Below are 15,116 nucleotides of genomic sequence, written 5' to 3' on the forward strand. Positions count from 1 at the left end.
TTGTTTTACATTAATTCTGTTAAGATCGTGATACTTATCGTGTATGTCCGCTACAAAACATGCATGGTAGGTGTAAATTATAAGTTTTTTTTTTCAAAATGAGTCTATTAGATTCTCGGCAAGGCATCTCATTTGTAAAATATGTATCTTTTAGAAGATGGCGCCTGCAACTCTGTTGCGCCAAAATTTATTTATCGCGCAGTAACCGTACATTTTTCGGGATAAAAAGTATCCTATCCGTCCTTTCCCGGGACTCAAAGTATCTCCATACCAAATTTCAGCAAATTCGGTTTAACGGTTTGAGTGTGAAGAGGTAACAGACAGATAGACAGACAGACACACTTTCGCATTTATATTATACGAGCTTTTGCCCGCGGATTCGCTCGAGTTAACAACTATTATTACATACAAACTTTCATCCCCTATTTTAACCCCTTGGGTTTAAATAGGGGATAGGAATTAATCAAAATCCTTTCTTAGCGGATGCCTACGTCATAACATCTACCTGCATGCCAAATTTCAGCCCGATCCGTGGTTTGGGCTGTGCGTTGATAGATCACCATGTCAGTCGGTCACCTTTGAGTTTTATATATATAGATAGAAGATAGAAGAAGTATGGATAGAAGCCAGTTTATTACTGTAGGTAAAGGTTATCAAGCCCCAAGTGGCCACATGCGGCAGCGTTAACAATATAATAGCTATAATTGTGTCTGGAATATCCACGATCGAGGGATTACGGCGTTTCAATTCTTGCAAGTAAATGCGTGAGTCGTGACCTAAGGAGTCGACATTACAAAGATTCAAGTCTTTTGTAGTGAACATCAAACGGTTCTTTGTTACAGTATTATTTAAGGTTAATAAATATATGAAATACATTATGTGATCCATAAAAATACTTTGGTAACATTTTAAGAAATACTTTTTACCTTTTCCACCAAAGGGCGGCATTTTATAGCCAAGGGCAATGTTATGGAAACTTTTTAATGTGCATTTTTTACATTTCGTTTTGATATTGCCCTAAAACGCGGATAGCTGGCCCCTTTTTAGGGTTCCGTACCCAAAGGGTAAAAACGGGACCATATTACTTCGTTGTCTGTCCGTCTGTCTGTCTGTCGCCAGACTGTAACTCAAGAACCGCTATAGCTAGACATCTGAAATTTTCACAGATTGTATATATTTGTTGCCGCTATAACAACAAATACTAAAAACAAAATAATGTTAATATTTAAGGGGGCTTTACAACAAACGTAATTTTTTTGGCCTTTTTGCTCGATATCAATAATGGCAATAGGTAGACACATGAAATTTTCACGAAGGCCTATAAAATATAGGTGTACTTTAAAAATAAATAAATTTTTATTTTTAAAAAAAATAAACATTTAAGGCGGCTCCCATACAAAAAACACAATTTTTGGTCAATTTTTACTGTGTAACGGTACGGAACCCTTCTTGCGCGAGTTCGACTCGCACTTGTTTATATAAATAGACCGAGAGTCTTATTCTTATTGTTTTCTCGATGATATTGTTTCTCCGTCAGGTTTCGATCAATAGTAATTTCAGGACGAATGGCAAGGGCGTAGAGGCTTTTTGTAGAGCTTCCAAAATCTTAAGGAAACCAATTGAGAAATAATTTCAAATATTAGTCAGATGATTAAGTAGGTAAGTTCCAAAGTTTGTATAAATCATTATAAAAAAACGGTCAAGTGCAAGTGCAACTCGCGCACAAAGGGTTCCGTACCGTTATAGGGCAAAAATAGTCCAAAAATTGTGTTCTTTGCATGGGGCTCCCATACAAAGAATACTATTTTTGGACTATTTTTATAAAACCTGCCAGCCTGCAGACAGACAGACGGACAGACGGACAAACATCGAAGTCTCAGTAATAGGGCCCCGTTTGTACCCTTTGGGTACGGAACCCTAAAATTTTTATTTACAATATTAAGGGCCTGTTTCACCACTTCCTGATAAGGCTATCCACCAATTAACTTGACAGATCAAGTATGGAGAATCTGACAAAAAAGTTGTGAATAGCCTATTAGGCACTTTATCAGAAAGTGGTGAAACAGGCCCTAAGTATAAATGTTGTGCGTGTGGACCATTTAATGATGTAAAGTAGTATTTTCGAATGCCCGAGTCCCGCAGAGTTCTTACCCCTCTCTTTTGCATCTTATTAGTTACGTCACTTACGAAACATTTATTTTATTTTCAGCGGTTTAGGCGTGAAGAGGTCAACAAACCACAAAAACTGAAAAATAGATTAATCACCCAAACCAGGCGATTTATGCCACCTATTTTGCAAAATATTTGCACCCGACAAAAGATAATGTGTCCTGTTTCACATTGTATGTACCATCTAATCTAGTCATGGTCGAGCTTAGTTCAAGCTCGAAGAACTAGCGGGCAACGCCCATGTATGGTATTACAGGAACCTATCTACCATATATTTTAACTATTTTTTTATCTAGTGTCATCCGCCCAGCCGCCTACGGAGCGGCGTCTGGCCATCGTGGAGGGCGGCGCGTGGGTGATGGTGAGGGCGGGCGACGCGGAGGCCAAGCTGATGCTGGGCGCGCGCGCGCCGGGCTGCAGCGCCGCCGCGTACGCCACGCGCGTGCCGCTCACGCACCCGCTGGCGTTACTGCATTATACTAGTGCCCAGACGGTGAGCAGTAGCGGCGTTGGGAGGGAAGACGCTAGGTGACCGCCCAGGGCATAGTATATGACATTCTCTTTGGCCCAGGGCGCAGTATACAAAGAGGGCCCTGGCAGATAAAAAGTGACGCCTGCGGCTCAGGGCGTTGGTAGTGCTAAAACCGACACTGACGGTGAGGGGTCCACGATCCTGATTCACAATACGCAATTCGTCTCGGATTCGAAAACATTAAATAAACGTTCGCCACATTGGGCATGGACCAATGACCGCACGTGAAAATTTCCGAATCCGAGTCAAACGGAAATAGTGAATCGCTCTGCAGGGATTAAAACGTGATAGATACCTATATACAGAATGCAACAAAACTCAGTGACACTAGGGCGTGTGTCCCGTGTATAGAAATCACTGTGAAAGAACTGAAAGAGTTAATTTTGTCTTCTTCTACGCAGATCGACTGCTCCTAGGTAGACTATAATCGTAAGCACTGATATTAAGAAAAACTCTTCTTGTTCCAGGGCTACTACGCCGTGGCGGCTGCTCCCCCCTCCTCCACTGTCTGCGGGGAGCGCGCGGCGACCTGGCAGCTGTGGCACCCGGCGCTCGAGGCCAGCCTGGACGCACACCATGATCACCTGTCCACCGTCGCCAGGATCACCGGAGCCCTGAACTGCCTGGTGGATAGGATGAGGGAGGGGTCCTACCAGGTTAGTCCTATAGCTTAGGCAGCGACGTGGCAGCTGTGGCACCCGGCGCTCGAGGCCAGCCTGGACGCGCACCACGCGTCCACAGTGGCCAGGATGGATAGGTGCCTGCCTACCTGGTGGATAGGATGAGAGAGGGTTCCTATCAGGTTAGTACCGTAGCTTAACTGCGTCAGAGCTACAAAGCTGTGGCTCCCTCTGAGGAGTCCCGTTTCTTTTATCATGTCAGCCGTTACTCAAATTGCCATCGCTAATCGTTGAATTCTTCTTTGTAGTGTGCGTCTCACCTTCCAGCTCCTGTATGTTAGGCTAAGTAGTTAGTAAGGCGAATGACCTGAATAAAGGTTATTCACGAGCAACACTCATCTTTAAGACTCCCGAAGTCTGACATTGCCTCTTTATTGGTTTGCTATAACCAGTTAGTAGTTTAATTTTCTATAGCCCTCGCTAGTAAGAGTCAATTCGGACCGCAACGCGATGCGTACATGCATTTCTAAAGTACTGAATTGACAGATTTCGTGAGCGTGAGACGTCTTGCAAATCTATCAAATCCATACAAATTTAGAAATGCATCTACGCGTCGCGTTGCCGTCTGAATTGCCTAGGTCACAGTGACAGTTTCTGCAGCGTATCTTTCCTACAGGGTTCCCTGCAGCTGCTGAGCCGGTACGCGTGCTGGTGCGCGGCGGCGCGGCGGCTGCTGCGGGCGGCGCGGCTGCGGCTGCCGGCGCGGGCTCTCCCCGCCCCGCACAGAGCGCATCACCTGCTGCTGATACTGGATGAGTGAGTTGACGGTTAATACCATACATTTATAGGTCCAAAAACAACGAGCCCAGACAGCGCTAAATGCGGCAGCGAGGCCCCAGTTGCAACTGCGCGCATCACGTGCTGCTTATTACTGGATGAGTGAGTTGGCTCACTGTTAGTACCATACATAGGTCCAAAAAAAGGAATCAGGACAGCGCCACCAGGCTAGGCATGCAGTTGCCATCGCTCGAATTACGATTTCGGGAGTTAGGTTTTTCTGAAAACTATACATATAGGAGGTCGAGCTTCTGCCTTAGATAGTAATAGGGGTAAGTACACCACATACTCGTATTATCATTACTACAATAACAACGGATACCAATCACAAGACTTTCTTAAATGATCTCAGGGTGCCGAAGAGTCATGCAGTATTCAAAAATGAAGCGTGTTACATTCAAAAAACATAATATATCCTTTGGTTTTCTAAAGACGTCTGACAACTTACTGAGGTTTGATGATATGCAGTAAAGATAAGTTGATTGTGGTATAGTCTGGTGCAGGTGTGCGAGCGGGACTCAGTGGCGGGCTTCGTGTATCCGGTGGGCCGGGCCTCACTAACGCGACGAGGGGCGAGAGGTCCCCACTGGGCCGGTGATGCGGCCGCGATCCGCGCCTGCTTGCTGGAGTTACAGGCTAGGGCAGGTGAGGATATCTGTAAAATTGGCTACGACTGGGAACCAAGTTTGGCAAAAATATAATAAACTCTTTGCCTATAATTGCACAGAGATGGTTCCGCATTCAAAAATAACAATTTACATTGGGATACATCATGCAAGCGTATCAGAATGACATGCTCTAAACTCTAAACCTTCCGGAGAGTCACAGAAGTTTATAAGAATTTAGACATTAAATATAAAGTTTTGTGATTTGCATGGTGGTTTGGACCATATCGCCGTAACCAGGTTTAACCCCCTACAACCCTTAGATAGAATAATCACAGACCGATCACAGCTAATTCACATAAGCCGACCACATGACGTAGTAGGTCCGTCAATTGCTTAGGAATCAATTTCCTCGATGGTACATGATGTTCTAACAAGTTCACTACCTAACATAATTACGAGTATTCTTTTACAGAAGCAACCGAACCTCTTCCACCGACTCCATCGGAAACCCTGGAAGCAGCCCTCCTGGGCAAGTGGGAGGCGGTTTGTCGGGAAGGTGGTGGCGCGACGGGCGCGGGCAGCTACACGCGCCGCCAGCTGCACTATCTCCGCCGGCTGCTGCACGAGCTGGTCGCTTGTAAGGAGGCTGTGCCGTATGTAAGTTTTTACATCGAGGCTTAAGGCGGGGATTAATCTCAATCCAAAACTATAACTTCGCACACAACCAAAGACCAAGCGTATACGCATCGCAATAAGATTCATTTTAGCTTAGCATAAAACTGAAGTCACTCAAACGGATTTTCTCTATTTTTCATGTTTTTTTTTAATATCTTTGGAAATAAACATTAAGAAACAAAATTGTTCGGTTAAAGAATTTTTAATATAGATTTAGGTACTAACAATTTATTCAAATAAAATGTATAATTATCCTAGTTAATACTTATATTTCGATGAAATAGATTTTTATCGGAGGTGAGTTTGTAAATTAATTACAGCCAAAGTATTAAGTTTTATTAAAATGTTTATGGTTTAAGGTATTTTAAATATTGTGCTTTATACCTCATATTTTTTAAAACTTCGTTATTATATTGGAACTAGGTAAACCGGAAGTCGTGGAATAACAAATTGAGGTTTATCCTCGCCTTAAACAATGAGGAACAAATGGCGCTATGTAGCCGTATAGGGTATATCGTGTGAATTGTCGTGTCAAACAACTGTATATGTCACGAAATAGCTTCCACATGTCATTCCATATTATAGCTGTTATATGTCTGTCTGACACGTCATTTGACACGAAATACCCTACCGTCCCTCTGGTGGCAAATGATATATTGAAAACCTTCGCCACCATCTAGATTCCAGAGTCTGGATGGTAGTAGTATTACTTATTATGCTAAAAAACATAGTTGTTATATGTTGAATGAATGAAAAAATGAAAAATGAATGAATGTACGAATGTTGCTTAAAGCTTGGAAGGGTAGACAGCACTGTCGTAGTGTACTCGTACTTTGATACCATATTCCAGAATTTTTGAAGATTTTTTGGTGTTTCAAATTTCCACATATATCCCTTTCCTAAGATAGGTCAGGATCATCTTAATACGTATATTTGGCTAAAGGCTCTTTTTGTGATTGAATATGAATACCGACCAGCAACAGCACACCATGTTCCGGATGAACCTGCTGCAGGCGACGTCCCAGCACCAGGAGTCGCTGGAGCGCCTCATCCACCTGCTGGCCATCATGCTGGACCAGGCGCGCGAAATGTACCTCACTAACGTCCACGCCAGACTAGACCTGGACAAGGAGTTGTCCAATTACAGGTAAGTTTTTAAAACATTGTTGGAAAATCGTGACATAAATCGCTTTGTGTTTTAGAAACCAGTTTTATGAAAACCATTTATTTACGACGAAAATATTACTTAGGCTTCAGTCTCGAAATCAGCCGGCAGCGGGGCGGGAGTTCGATGCCAGTTCCATATAAATCTATACATTGGAACTCGCCGCATAGCATAGCATAGCATAAAGTAACAGTAGCAGCTATAGTTTCAATCTAAAGCAACTTGGGGTCAATTCAGAATTATTGTGTTAGCTAATAAACTTTCCAAAAAACCCACGCCATGGCCACCTCTTTGCTTCAAAATATGCTCTGTTATAAGATCTAAGAAATGGAACAAGCTCCGTGACTACTACGACGCATCGTCCGCTCTCCTCGTGGACGCCGTGCGGAGGGACCCCCACACGCGGCGGGAGGACCTCGCTGATAATATCACGTTAATGAAGACACTCCTTGGCTGGTTGTATAAAGGTATCCATACTAATATATTATTATAAAGGCGAAATTAGTGTTTTTTTTATTAAATAAGGGGGCAAACGAGCAAACGGGTCACCTGATAGAAAGCAACTTTCGTCGCCTATGGACACTCGCAGCATCAGAAGAGCTGCAGGTACGTTGCCGGCCTTTTAAGAGGGAATAGGGTAATAGGGGAGGGTAGGGATGGGAAGGGAAGGGAATAGGGGAGGGTAGGGAATAGGGGAGGGTAGGGAATAGGGGAAGGTAGGGAAGGGAATAGGGTAGGGGATTGGGCCTCCGGTAAACTTACTCACTCGGCGAAATACAGCGCAAGCGCTGTTTCACGCAGGTTTTCTGTAAGAACGTGGTATTTCTCCGGTCGAGCCGGCCCATTCGTGCTGAAGCATGGCTCTCCCACGTCTAAAATGTCTCTGTCTGTTACCTCTTCACGCCCAAACCGGTGAACCGATTTTGCTGAAACTTAGTATGGAGATACTTTGAGTCCCGGGAAAGGACATAGGAAAAAGTTATGATTGCCGCTCGATAAACGGATTTTGGCGCAACGAAGTTGCGGGCATCATCTAGTTTACAATATAGCAACCGGGCTTACAATAAGCAAAAGCGTATATGGCATCTGCTTTGATAGTTTCTTCAAAACAAAGAAGCCAAATCCTCATAAGGACCTTTCTCGGCTGATTGCATACAAGAGGCATTTAGCAACCACACAACACGCAGTGAACTCGAAGTGAACTCGGCACCAGTTTCCATAGATTTTCCTTAGGAGGTGTCTAGGCAACTTCTGCGTGTCATGGGTTTGACTAAAGTCTTAAACAAACAACTATGTGTGATATTTCTCTTGAAGGTCTGCTCGGTAACATTTGATCGTCACAAGTGCGGGCGGTACAGCCTAAAACTTAAATAAAAAATCAGGGGACGATTTGGTTCCTGCCGCCTGCACCTTTATCCAAAAATTTTTTTCCGAATCCGAATCAAATAGCATTGTGAATCGAACCCCTTATATTATGTCATGTTTTTGCATTATTGCAGGTGCGAAAGAAGACAAGAAATACCTTAGCCCGGTTCTGAAGCCCTTTCTGGACGAGCTCTACTCCTCATCCCAGGAGAACTGCTGGTTCCTGGAGGAGTTCGACGCCAGGAGGTGCGGGGGGGAGTTCCGGGGGCTGCGGGAGTACTGCATGGGGGTGCACAATGGCGTGGAGCCGTGCGAGGGACTGATGGAGGCGGCGATGAAGTATGCCTGGGCGAAGGCCATGGTGGACATCGTGGATCGGTATAGGCATACTGGTGAGTGTTTTACCGCCGTACTCAGAGACATTTAATTATGATTAACCTTCAATTTAATGAAGAGTTTGACATATAACGTATGGGGCTTATGTCTTTCGAAATAATTACATTTATTAAGAAATTAATGTTCTTGTTGAAGCGGCAGTTGAAGTCAGATTTGGGATCAGGTATATTCTACTAAAAGAGTTTACTTTTTTGTACGGGAATTGTTAATATTGCTAGGATTAATCATTTTAAAATTATTAAAGGGGCTATTCCATGTATGAATATTGATGTTTAGATACAAACTCCACTATCATTTGAATGCAACATTATTGCAGCTCTCCTTGTTTAATCTAGTCCAGGTTCCTATGAAAATATACAGCGTTATTCCTATGAAATGTCTAAATCACTACATATTATAAAACAAAGTCGCTTCTTTTTCCCTCATGTCCCTTTGTTCCCTTTTATATGGCCCTTTACAGCATAATTATATGATTTAAATGAATATTTTCGAAGTTACAGATTTAAAAATTGCGGGACGTAGCTTTTGCGGCGGTACCGACCAATGCGGGCCACGGATACTAAACAGTAATGAATGTAATTAAAAAGTACTGAATCGATTTTAATCATTTCTTCAGTTAGTGACATAGGCTATAATATATTTTATACCTGTGCGAAGCCGGGGCGGGTCGCAAGTAATGTTAATATTTGATTAAGAAAGCAGAGTTAATCGAACAAGAAACGAAGCCGCTTTGATTTAAATTAGTAAATTGAGGGTACTGATTAAAGTCAGAATCATTTTTGAAATAATCAAATGCGGTTTTCAAATGTATAATAGTAGATATTTCTAGAAATTCAGGCCATGAATAATATTTATACCTATCATGCCTTCTATTATACCTTTCTAACCTTTTATTCAAAAGTGTTTTCGTCTAACTCTTAAAATATTATGGTATAGTACTATAAAATCTAAGGAGCTTGGCTTTAGGAAACCATAACGTTTAGCTATAAAATCTTGATATAATGTCAACCCTATAATCTTTGAGCACCTCGACCACCTGATAAAGTTAAGAAAACTCTTGGGAAATCTTCCGAATTTGCTGTTAAGGAGGGATGCAAACTTTTCAATTATTCACGCACATAATCCATTGCCCTTTGTTTATAGGCCCTTTTCATGAAGCTAATACATTTATTTTTTTTATTTTAATATTTAATAATAATTTTTTATTTTAGCTTCGTGACCCTTTTAGATATCCATACTAATATTATAAATGCCGGTAGGAAGTATATTGAATGACGATTGAGAATTGACGCCTTCGAGATGTGGTGTTGGCGAAAAATGCTCCAAATACCATGGACCGCCTTTCGTACCAACGTCTCCATCCTTAGTGACTTAAAGATAAAAACAAGACTGTCGTCAATCTGCCTACGTAGAGTTTTGGATTTCTTTGGTCACATCGCAAGAAAGGATGGCCATAACCTCGAACAGCTTGTGGTTACAGCCAAAGTTGACGGTCGCCGCCCAAGGGGCCGAAGCCCTATTAGATGGTCTGATCAAGTGCGCACAACTCTAGACACCGGCCTCCATGATGCTCTCCATTCTGCCAAAGATCGCCACAGATGACGTAATGTGGTCGTCACTAGTTTAGTGAACTCCAAAAGGGGAATCACGACCCTCAGCAATGAGGAACACGACGCGAGGAGGAGAGGAAGTATATCTGTCTGTCTGTCACCTCTTCACGCCAAAAGCGCTGAACTTATTTTGCTGAAAGGTGTGCAGATACTTTGATACCCGGCAAAGGACATAGGATACTTTTTATCCCGAAAAAATGAACGGTTTCGAATGAAAGGAATGTTGGCACACGTAGTTGCGGACACTATCTAGTGCCTATAAATCAACTTTCCTGATAGTACAAGACTACAATACTGATATAAAAGTTCGAGTTAGTGCATCTAACTCGAACTTTTATATCACTATTGTAGTAATAGTATAGTGAGTGTGGCAAAATGCGCCTATCCGGCATGTGCGCCATGTAGCTATTATTCCATACTGCTCATTTCCACACTATAATATACTTTTGAATTTTTTTTGAAATGCGTTTTCGTGACCTCCAAAATTTCAAAACTGAAATGGTCTGGTAATAACTCAACTCAACTCAATTTTGTGCGCGCGGCTTACACACAAAGTAATCTAACTTCATACTTTGCCACTTAATTGAATGTTTTCCGAGAGCATTCTTCAAGTATTTATCCCATTTTCCTTTAGTTTGTGGAGAATGCTTAGTCGACACCGTTCCTCCCGGGGATTATACAAAAATAAAATGCTTTGAAGCTAAGGCCAACTTGTACAAAATTGGGTTTATGCTTATCGTTTCTAGAAATCATCATTCATCGTTTCTAGAAATCATCATCATTTTCTTTATTAAAAATACAGTTATTGTTAAAACTTAGAGGAAGTTATTCGTACAGGTACTTGAAGTGGTAAGGAGTTAAGTACATATCTTACACCATTGCATTGCCCTCAGATTATTTTCATTAATATCAGTAACGCAATACATAGTGTGATGATCAACGGTTAAGTTTAACCCAGATTTATTCCTAAATGTGAAGCAGGCCTCAACAATGTGGCAAACTTTAGCAATATTTTCTCTTTATCTTTGTATGTCATCGCTGAGATAAACCGTAGCCTGGATTAACATATAAACACACTATACAGCTTATTTTTTATCGAAAAAAGTCTGTCTATTCTCGCGGGAAATACTTTATTTTTGCTTATAAATAAATTGTCTAGCAGTATCCAAGTGTTACTATCTAATGTTTCTTGTCTTCTTTTCCTTTATATTATTTCTTGTATAGACGTCATTCGCCTAATACTGGTCCAATCCGTTCTGTAGGGTTACTCTGGGATGCAAATCCCTCTGGTGTAATATATGATTATGCAACCAGTGAGCGTGAGCGAAATGCCCAAGATTATGGTATCGAATTACATATATCAAATGTTATCGAGCAAGCGATACCGCGATGTACAGGCCGAACAGCGCCATCTGTTATCCAATCGCGGAACTAAATTTACTTATGAGTTTACAAATCTCAACACCTAGTATATGTATGTATTCTGTGTTCTAGTGTCTTAATTTTATGCCGTTAAAAGGGCGCAAGTCCCTTATATAGAGTTAACTGAAACTAGAAGCACTGAAGGAGTTAGTTTTGACTTCTACATTTCTATAAGAGATGCGTAGTCACGAATTTGTCCATACACTTTTTAAAAAAGTTGATCTTTCAGCGCTGCTACTTTGACAGTGAACTTGGTATAAGCATAAAGTTAATATTATATTAACTTTATGGGTATAACTGCTGCACTCAGTGGAACATTAATTACTTAATTGTAATTAATTCAAAATTTTGTTGTATGTTTGTTGTATGTTTATATCAAGTTTGTTGTATGAGAGGCCCCCTAAAATACTTAATTTATTTTGTTTTTAGTATTTATTGTTATAGCGGCAACAGAAATACATAATCTCTGAAAATTTCAACTCTCTAGCTATTATCGTTCTTGAGTTACAGCCTGGAGACAGACAGACGGATATACAGAAGGACAGACAGACGGACAGACAGACGGACAAACAGACTGACAGACAGATGGACAGACAGACGGTCAGGAAGACGGACAGACATCAAAGTCTCAGTAATAGGGTCCCGTTTTTACCCTTTGGGTACGAAACCCTAAAAAACACACTTTTGAAAATCGGCCAATTTTAGAAGCTCATAGCGAGGCAATGATTGGAGATATTGCAAAGTGTAAAGGACAAAGTTGTATAGAATTTAATTAGCTTTTATTATGTAGTGAAAGAGAATTTCGTACAAAGCACCGTTTTTGATGAGTAAGCAAAAACCAAAAAACGGGACCTTCTTTGCCCCCCCTCCCTCGGGCTCACCTCGGAGGGGTCAAGACTTTTAGTATGTTTATCTCTTAACTATTCTAAACAAAGTACCAAAGTTAAAATTTCTGCTTTCGACTTTTCCAAGCAGACCCCCATTTTGGGCATTCGTTTACTAGGCTAGTAAGAGACACGTATGACAGCTAGAGCGTTTGTGCACTACACTGAATTTTACCGTCATTAACGTCGATTGAAATTGAAATTGTCGTCGTCATTTAAAAGATGCGTACGATCCATGTGCAACCTAAAACAATCAGATAGTTGTCAGTCATATTTCAAAGACCTAAAGATATTAACGTTACCGTGTTTGTATATATATGAGTCTTTAGTATTCCTTAAGAAAAGTAATATACATTTATATGAAAAATTCAGTAGCACACGTCACAAACGGAAATTAAAAATGCCACTATCAAAAACTACAAAATTTAACAAAAGTACGTATGTAATGATGCCGAAACTTTACAATAAATTACCCAATGAAATTATAGAAATTGACGATTTAAATAAATTTAAGATAAAATTAAAATCATTCCTAATCAAAAAAAGTTTTTACACAGTTAAAGAGTATTTAAATGAAATTCAATGATAATGAATAAAGTATTGTCCTGTAATGTTCAATTCCATTTTAATGTATTCCAATTTGTATGTTAATTAATATCAATGTTACATATTTACTTGAGAATCAATGAATATTTAAATATTTTGGCTGTTATTTAGTGAATTTAGAGGATCCTATTTATTGTAATATTTGCATGCCATTAAAACGGCAAAACATGTACTGTTTTCGCAAACTTGTAACATCTTCTTATCATGTTTTGTGCAAATAAAGATATTGAATTGAATTGAATTGAATTGAATAGTATTATTACTTAATTTTGGAACACATGTAAAGCCCAAACACATTAAGTTTTGAAAGGGAGGTGTTTGGCTACCCGGTTGGTTTTGGATCTCACCTACAAATTACATTCGAATAAGGCCCTTGATAGCAGGATACAGCAATGTTTCATTCTGATAAGAGCTACCATACCACGTCACCACACGTCCCGATTTCGGCGGGACAATCCCGCTATCAGGCCGTTTTTGTTTGAAAATGTCCCACTTTTCGTTATAAAGCAAGAATAATCTAGTAATACATACTATTAAGCTTCTTATAGAATCGCTTGGAGATATAAATAATATAGAGGTAGAGGCCGTTCAGCGAAATCTTTTGCCAGAGGAACACTTTTTTCGACTCGTTCCCGTGTCCTGCGAAGTCAATGTTGTCTATTGGCAAACTTCTACTAAATTGTACAATTTTGTATCGTCTTTTTAAGTAGAATTCTAAATGATAGTGGGACTACCTAGATGCAGAGTAAACAGAACTAACAAGTAGGCTGTCTTAGAGAATATCTCGAAATTTATACGTTTGTCATATCGGCCGGCGCGCGCCTTACTAATGCGACAAAGCATTGTGAAACATGTTGAAATTGACACTCACGCTCGCGTATATCCACCCGTTTGTTTGAAGTCGAGGTACTCATTTGTTCTGTCTACTCTGCTAGATGTGCCGCTTTGGTAAGAATATAATACGGCCACGTTAACCATACCGCAGAGTTCCGTCTGATCTTCCCGACGGGCGGGGGTCTGGCGGTGTCGTACGCGGCGCGGGTGCGGGCGACGCGCGCGCTGACGCTCAGCCGCCGCGACCGCGCCGCCGCCAAGCTGCGCCTCGCTCGCCGTGCTGTTGCCGCCGCCTTCCACGACGCGCTCGTTGGCGACAGGTCAGTGACTACTTGGGCTCCTTACAGATAGCAGATAAAACTGCAGCCGCCGACAGTTATTGAGGCTTGCAGTTGTGGTGTGCCGCGTATAACGGGTTTTTTAATGATATATGGGGGCAAACGAGCAAACGGGTCACCTGATGGAAAGCAACTTCCGTCGCCCATGGACACTCGCAGCATCAGAAGAGCTGCAGGTGCGTTGCAGGAATAAGGTAATAGAGGATGTTAGGGATGGGAAGGGAAGGAAATAGGGGAGGATAGGGAAGGGAATTGGGCCTCCGGTAAACTCACTCACTCAGCGAAACACAGTGCAAGCGCTGTTTCACGCCGGTTTTCTGTGAGAACGTGGTATTTCTCCGGTCGAGCCGGCCCATTCGAGCCGAAGCATGACTCTCCCACGTATGAAAGTTTGTCTTTTTTTTTCTATAGTGCAGTAGCCAGTTGTACCTATCTGCCGTTGGCAAGGGCCGTTCGTCTGTAAGGAGCCATTTGCCATTGGTCTTTAACTGCGGCATCTGCGTTAGCCTGCGATGATTACGTACGTGCAGACTGCAGAGGGGTTTTCGTTTATGGGTTTCTCTGACATTAGGCTTTGATGGCTAACCGTGATGGCGCTGCTAGCTAGCTATGCCGTATAACGTGAAGAACCCGTATAAAACCGTCACTTTGTGGAGTTGGGCTTTTAAAAACAGATTGATGGCATCAGCATAATTTCGAGTAACAGATACGTATTGATTTAGTAGATCACTACTATTATTGTGAATAGGAACACATAATCATTGCATTGAAGAATAACTCTTTATAACGCGGACAGATTGTATCATCATTAGTTTTACTCTAGAAGACATATTGTGCGTAATAAAAAGCTTTTGATTCATTCATTGTCGACAATACTCATAGTAAAACGTTCGTATCACAGAATGGGCAGTAATTGGGCGGTATTAACATGCAGCGCACTGCGGCAGTCGTTCCGGGCTGATTGTGTGGGACGTGCTCTATACGGGACCTGATGAGCCAACATACCTACCTTATCATTATTATTAAACTCGATAGCTTTTAGTTGTGACAATTAT

The 15,116-nt window shown here is 41.5% G+C and overlaps 1 protein-coding gene across 1 annotated transcript in view; it reads left to right on the forward strand.

The window, feature by feature from the left end:
• LOC121733001 overlaps positions 1–15,116 on the forward strand; it is a 36,699-nt gene that overhangs the window by 15,220 nt on the left and 6,363 nt on the right. Inside the window, exons 6-14 of the mRNA XM_042123065.1 lie at positions 2,466–2,662; positions 3,169–3,357; positions 3,998–4,137; positions 4,652–4,803; positions 5,239–5,423; positions 6,419–6,588; positions 6,925–7,073; positions 8,106–8,363; positions 13,875–14,043. Of these exons, the coding sequence (XP_041978999.1) occupies positions 2,466–2,662; positions 3,169–3,357; positions 3,998–4,137; positions 4,652–4,803; positions 5,239–5,423; positions 6,419–6,588; positions 6,925–7,073; positions 8,106–8,363; positions 13,875–14,043 (1,609 nt within the window). The remainder of the gene's footprint in view (positions 1–2,465; positions 2,663–3,168; positions 3,358–3,997; positions 4,138–4,651; positions 4,804–5,238; positions 5,424–6,418; positions 6,589–6,924; positions 7,074–8,105; positions 8,364–13,874; positions 14,044–15,116) is intronic.

This window comes from Aricia agestis, chromosome 13 (assembly GCF_905147365.1).
Source record: "Aricia agestis chromosome 13, ilAriAges1.1, whole genome shotgun sequence".
In the NCBI taxonomy this organism is placed as follows: Eukaryota; Metazoa; Arthropoda; class Insecta; order Lepidoptera; family Lycaenidae; genus Aricia; species Aricia agestis.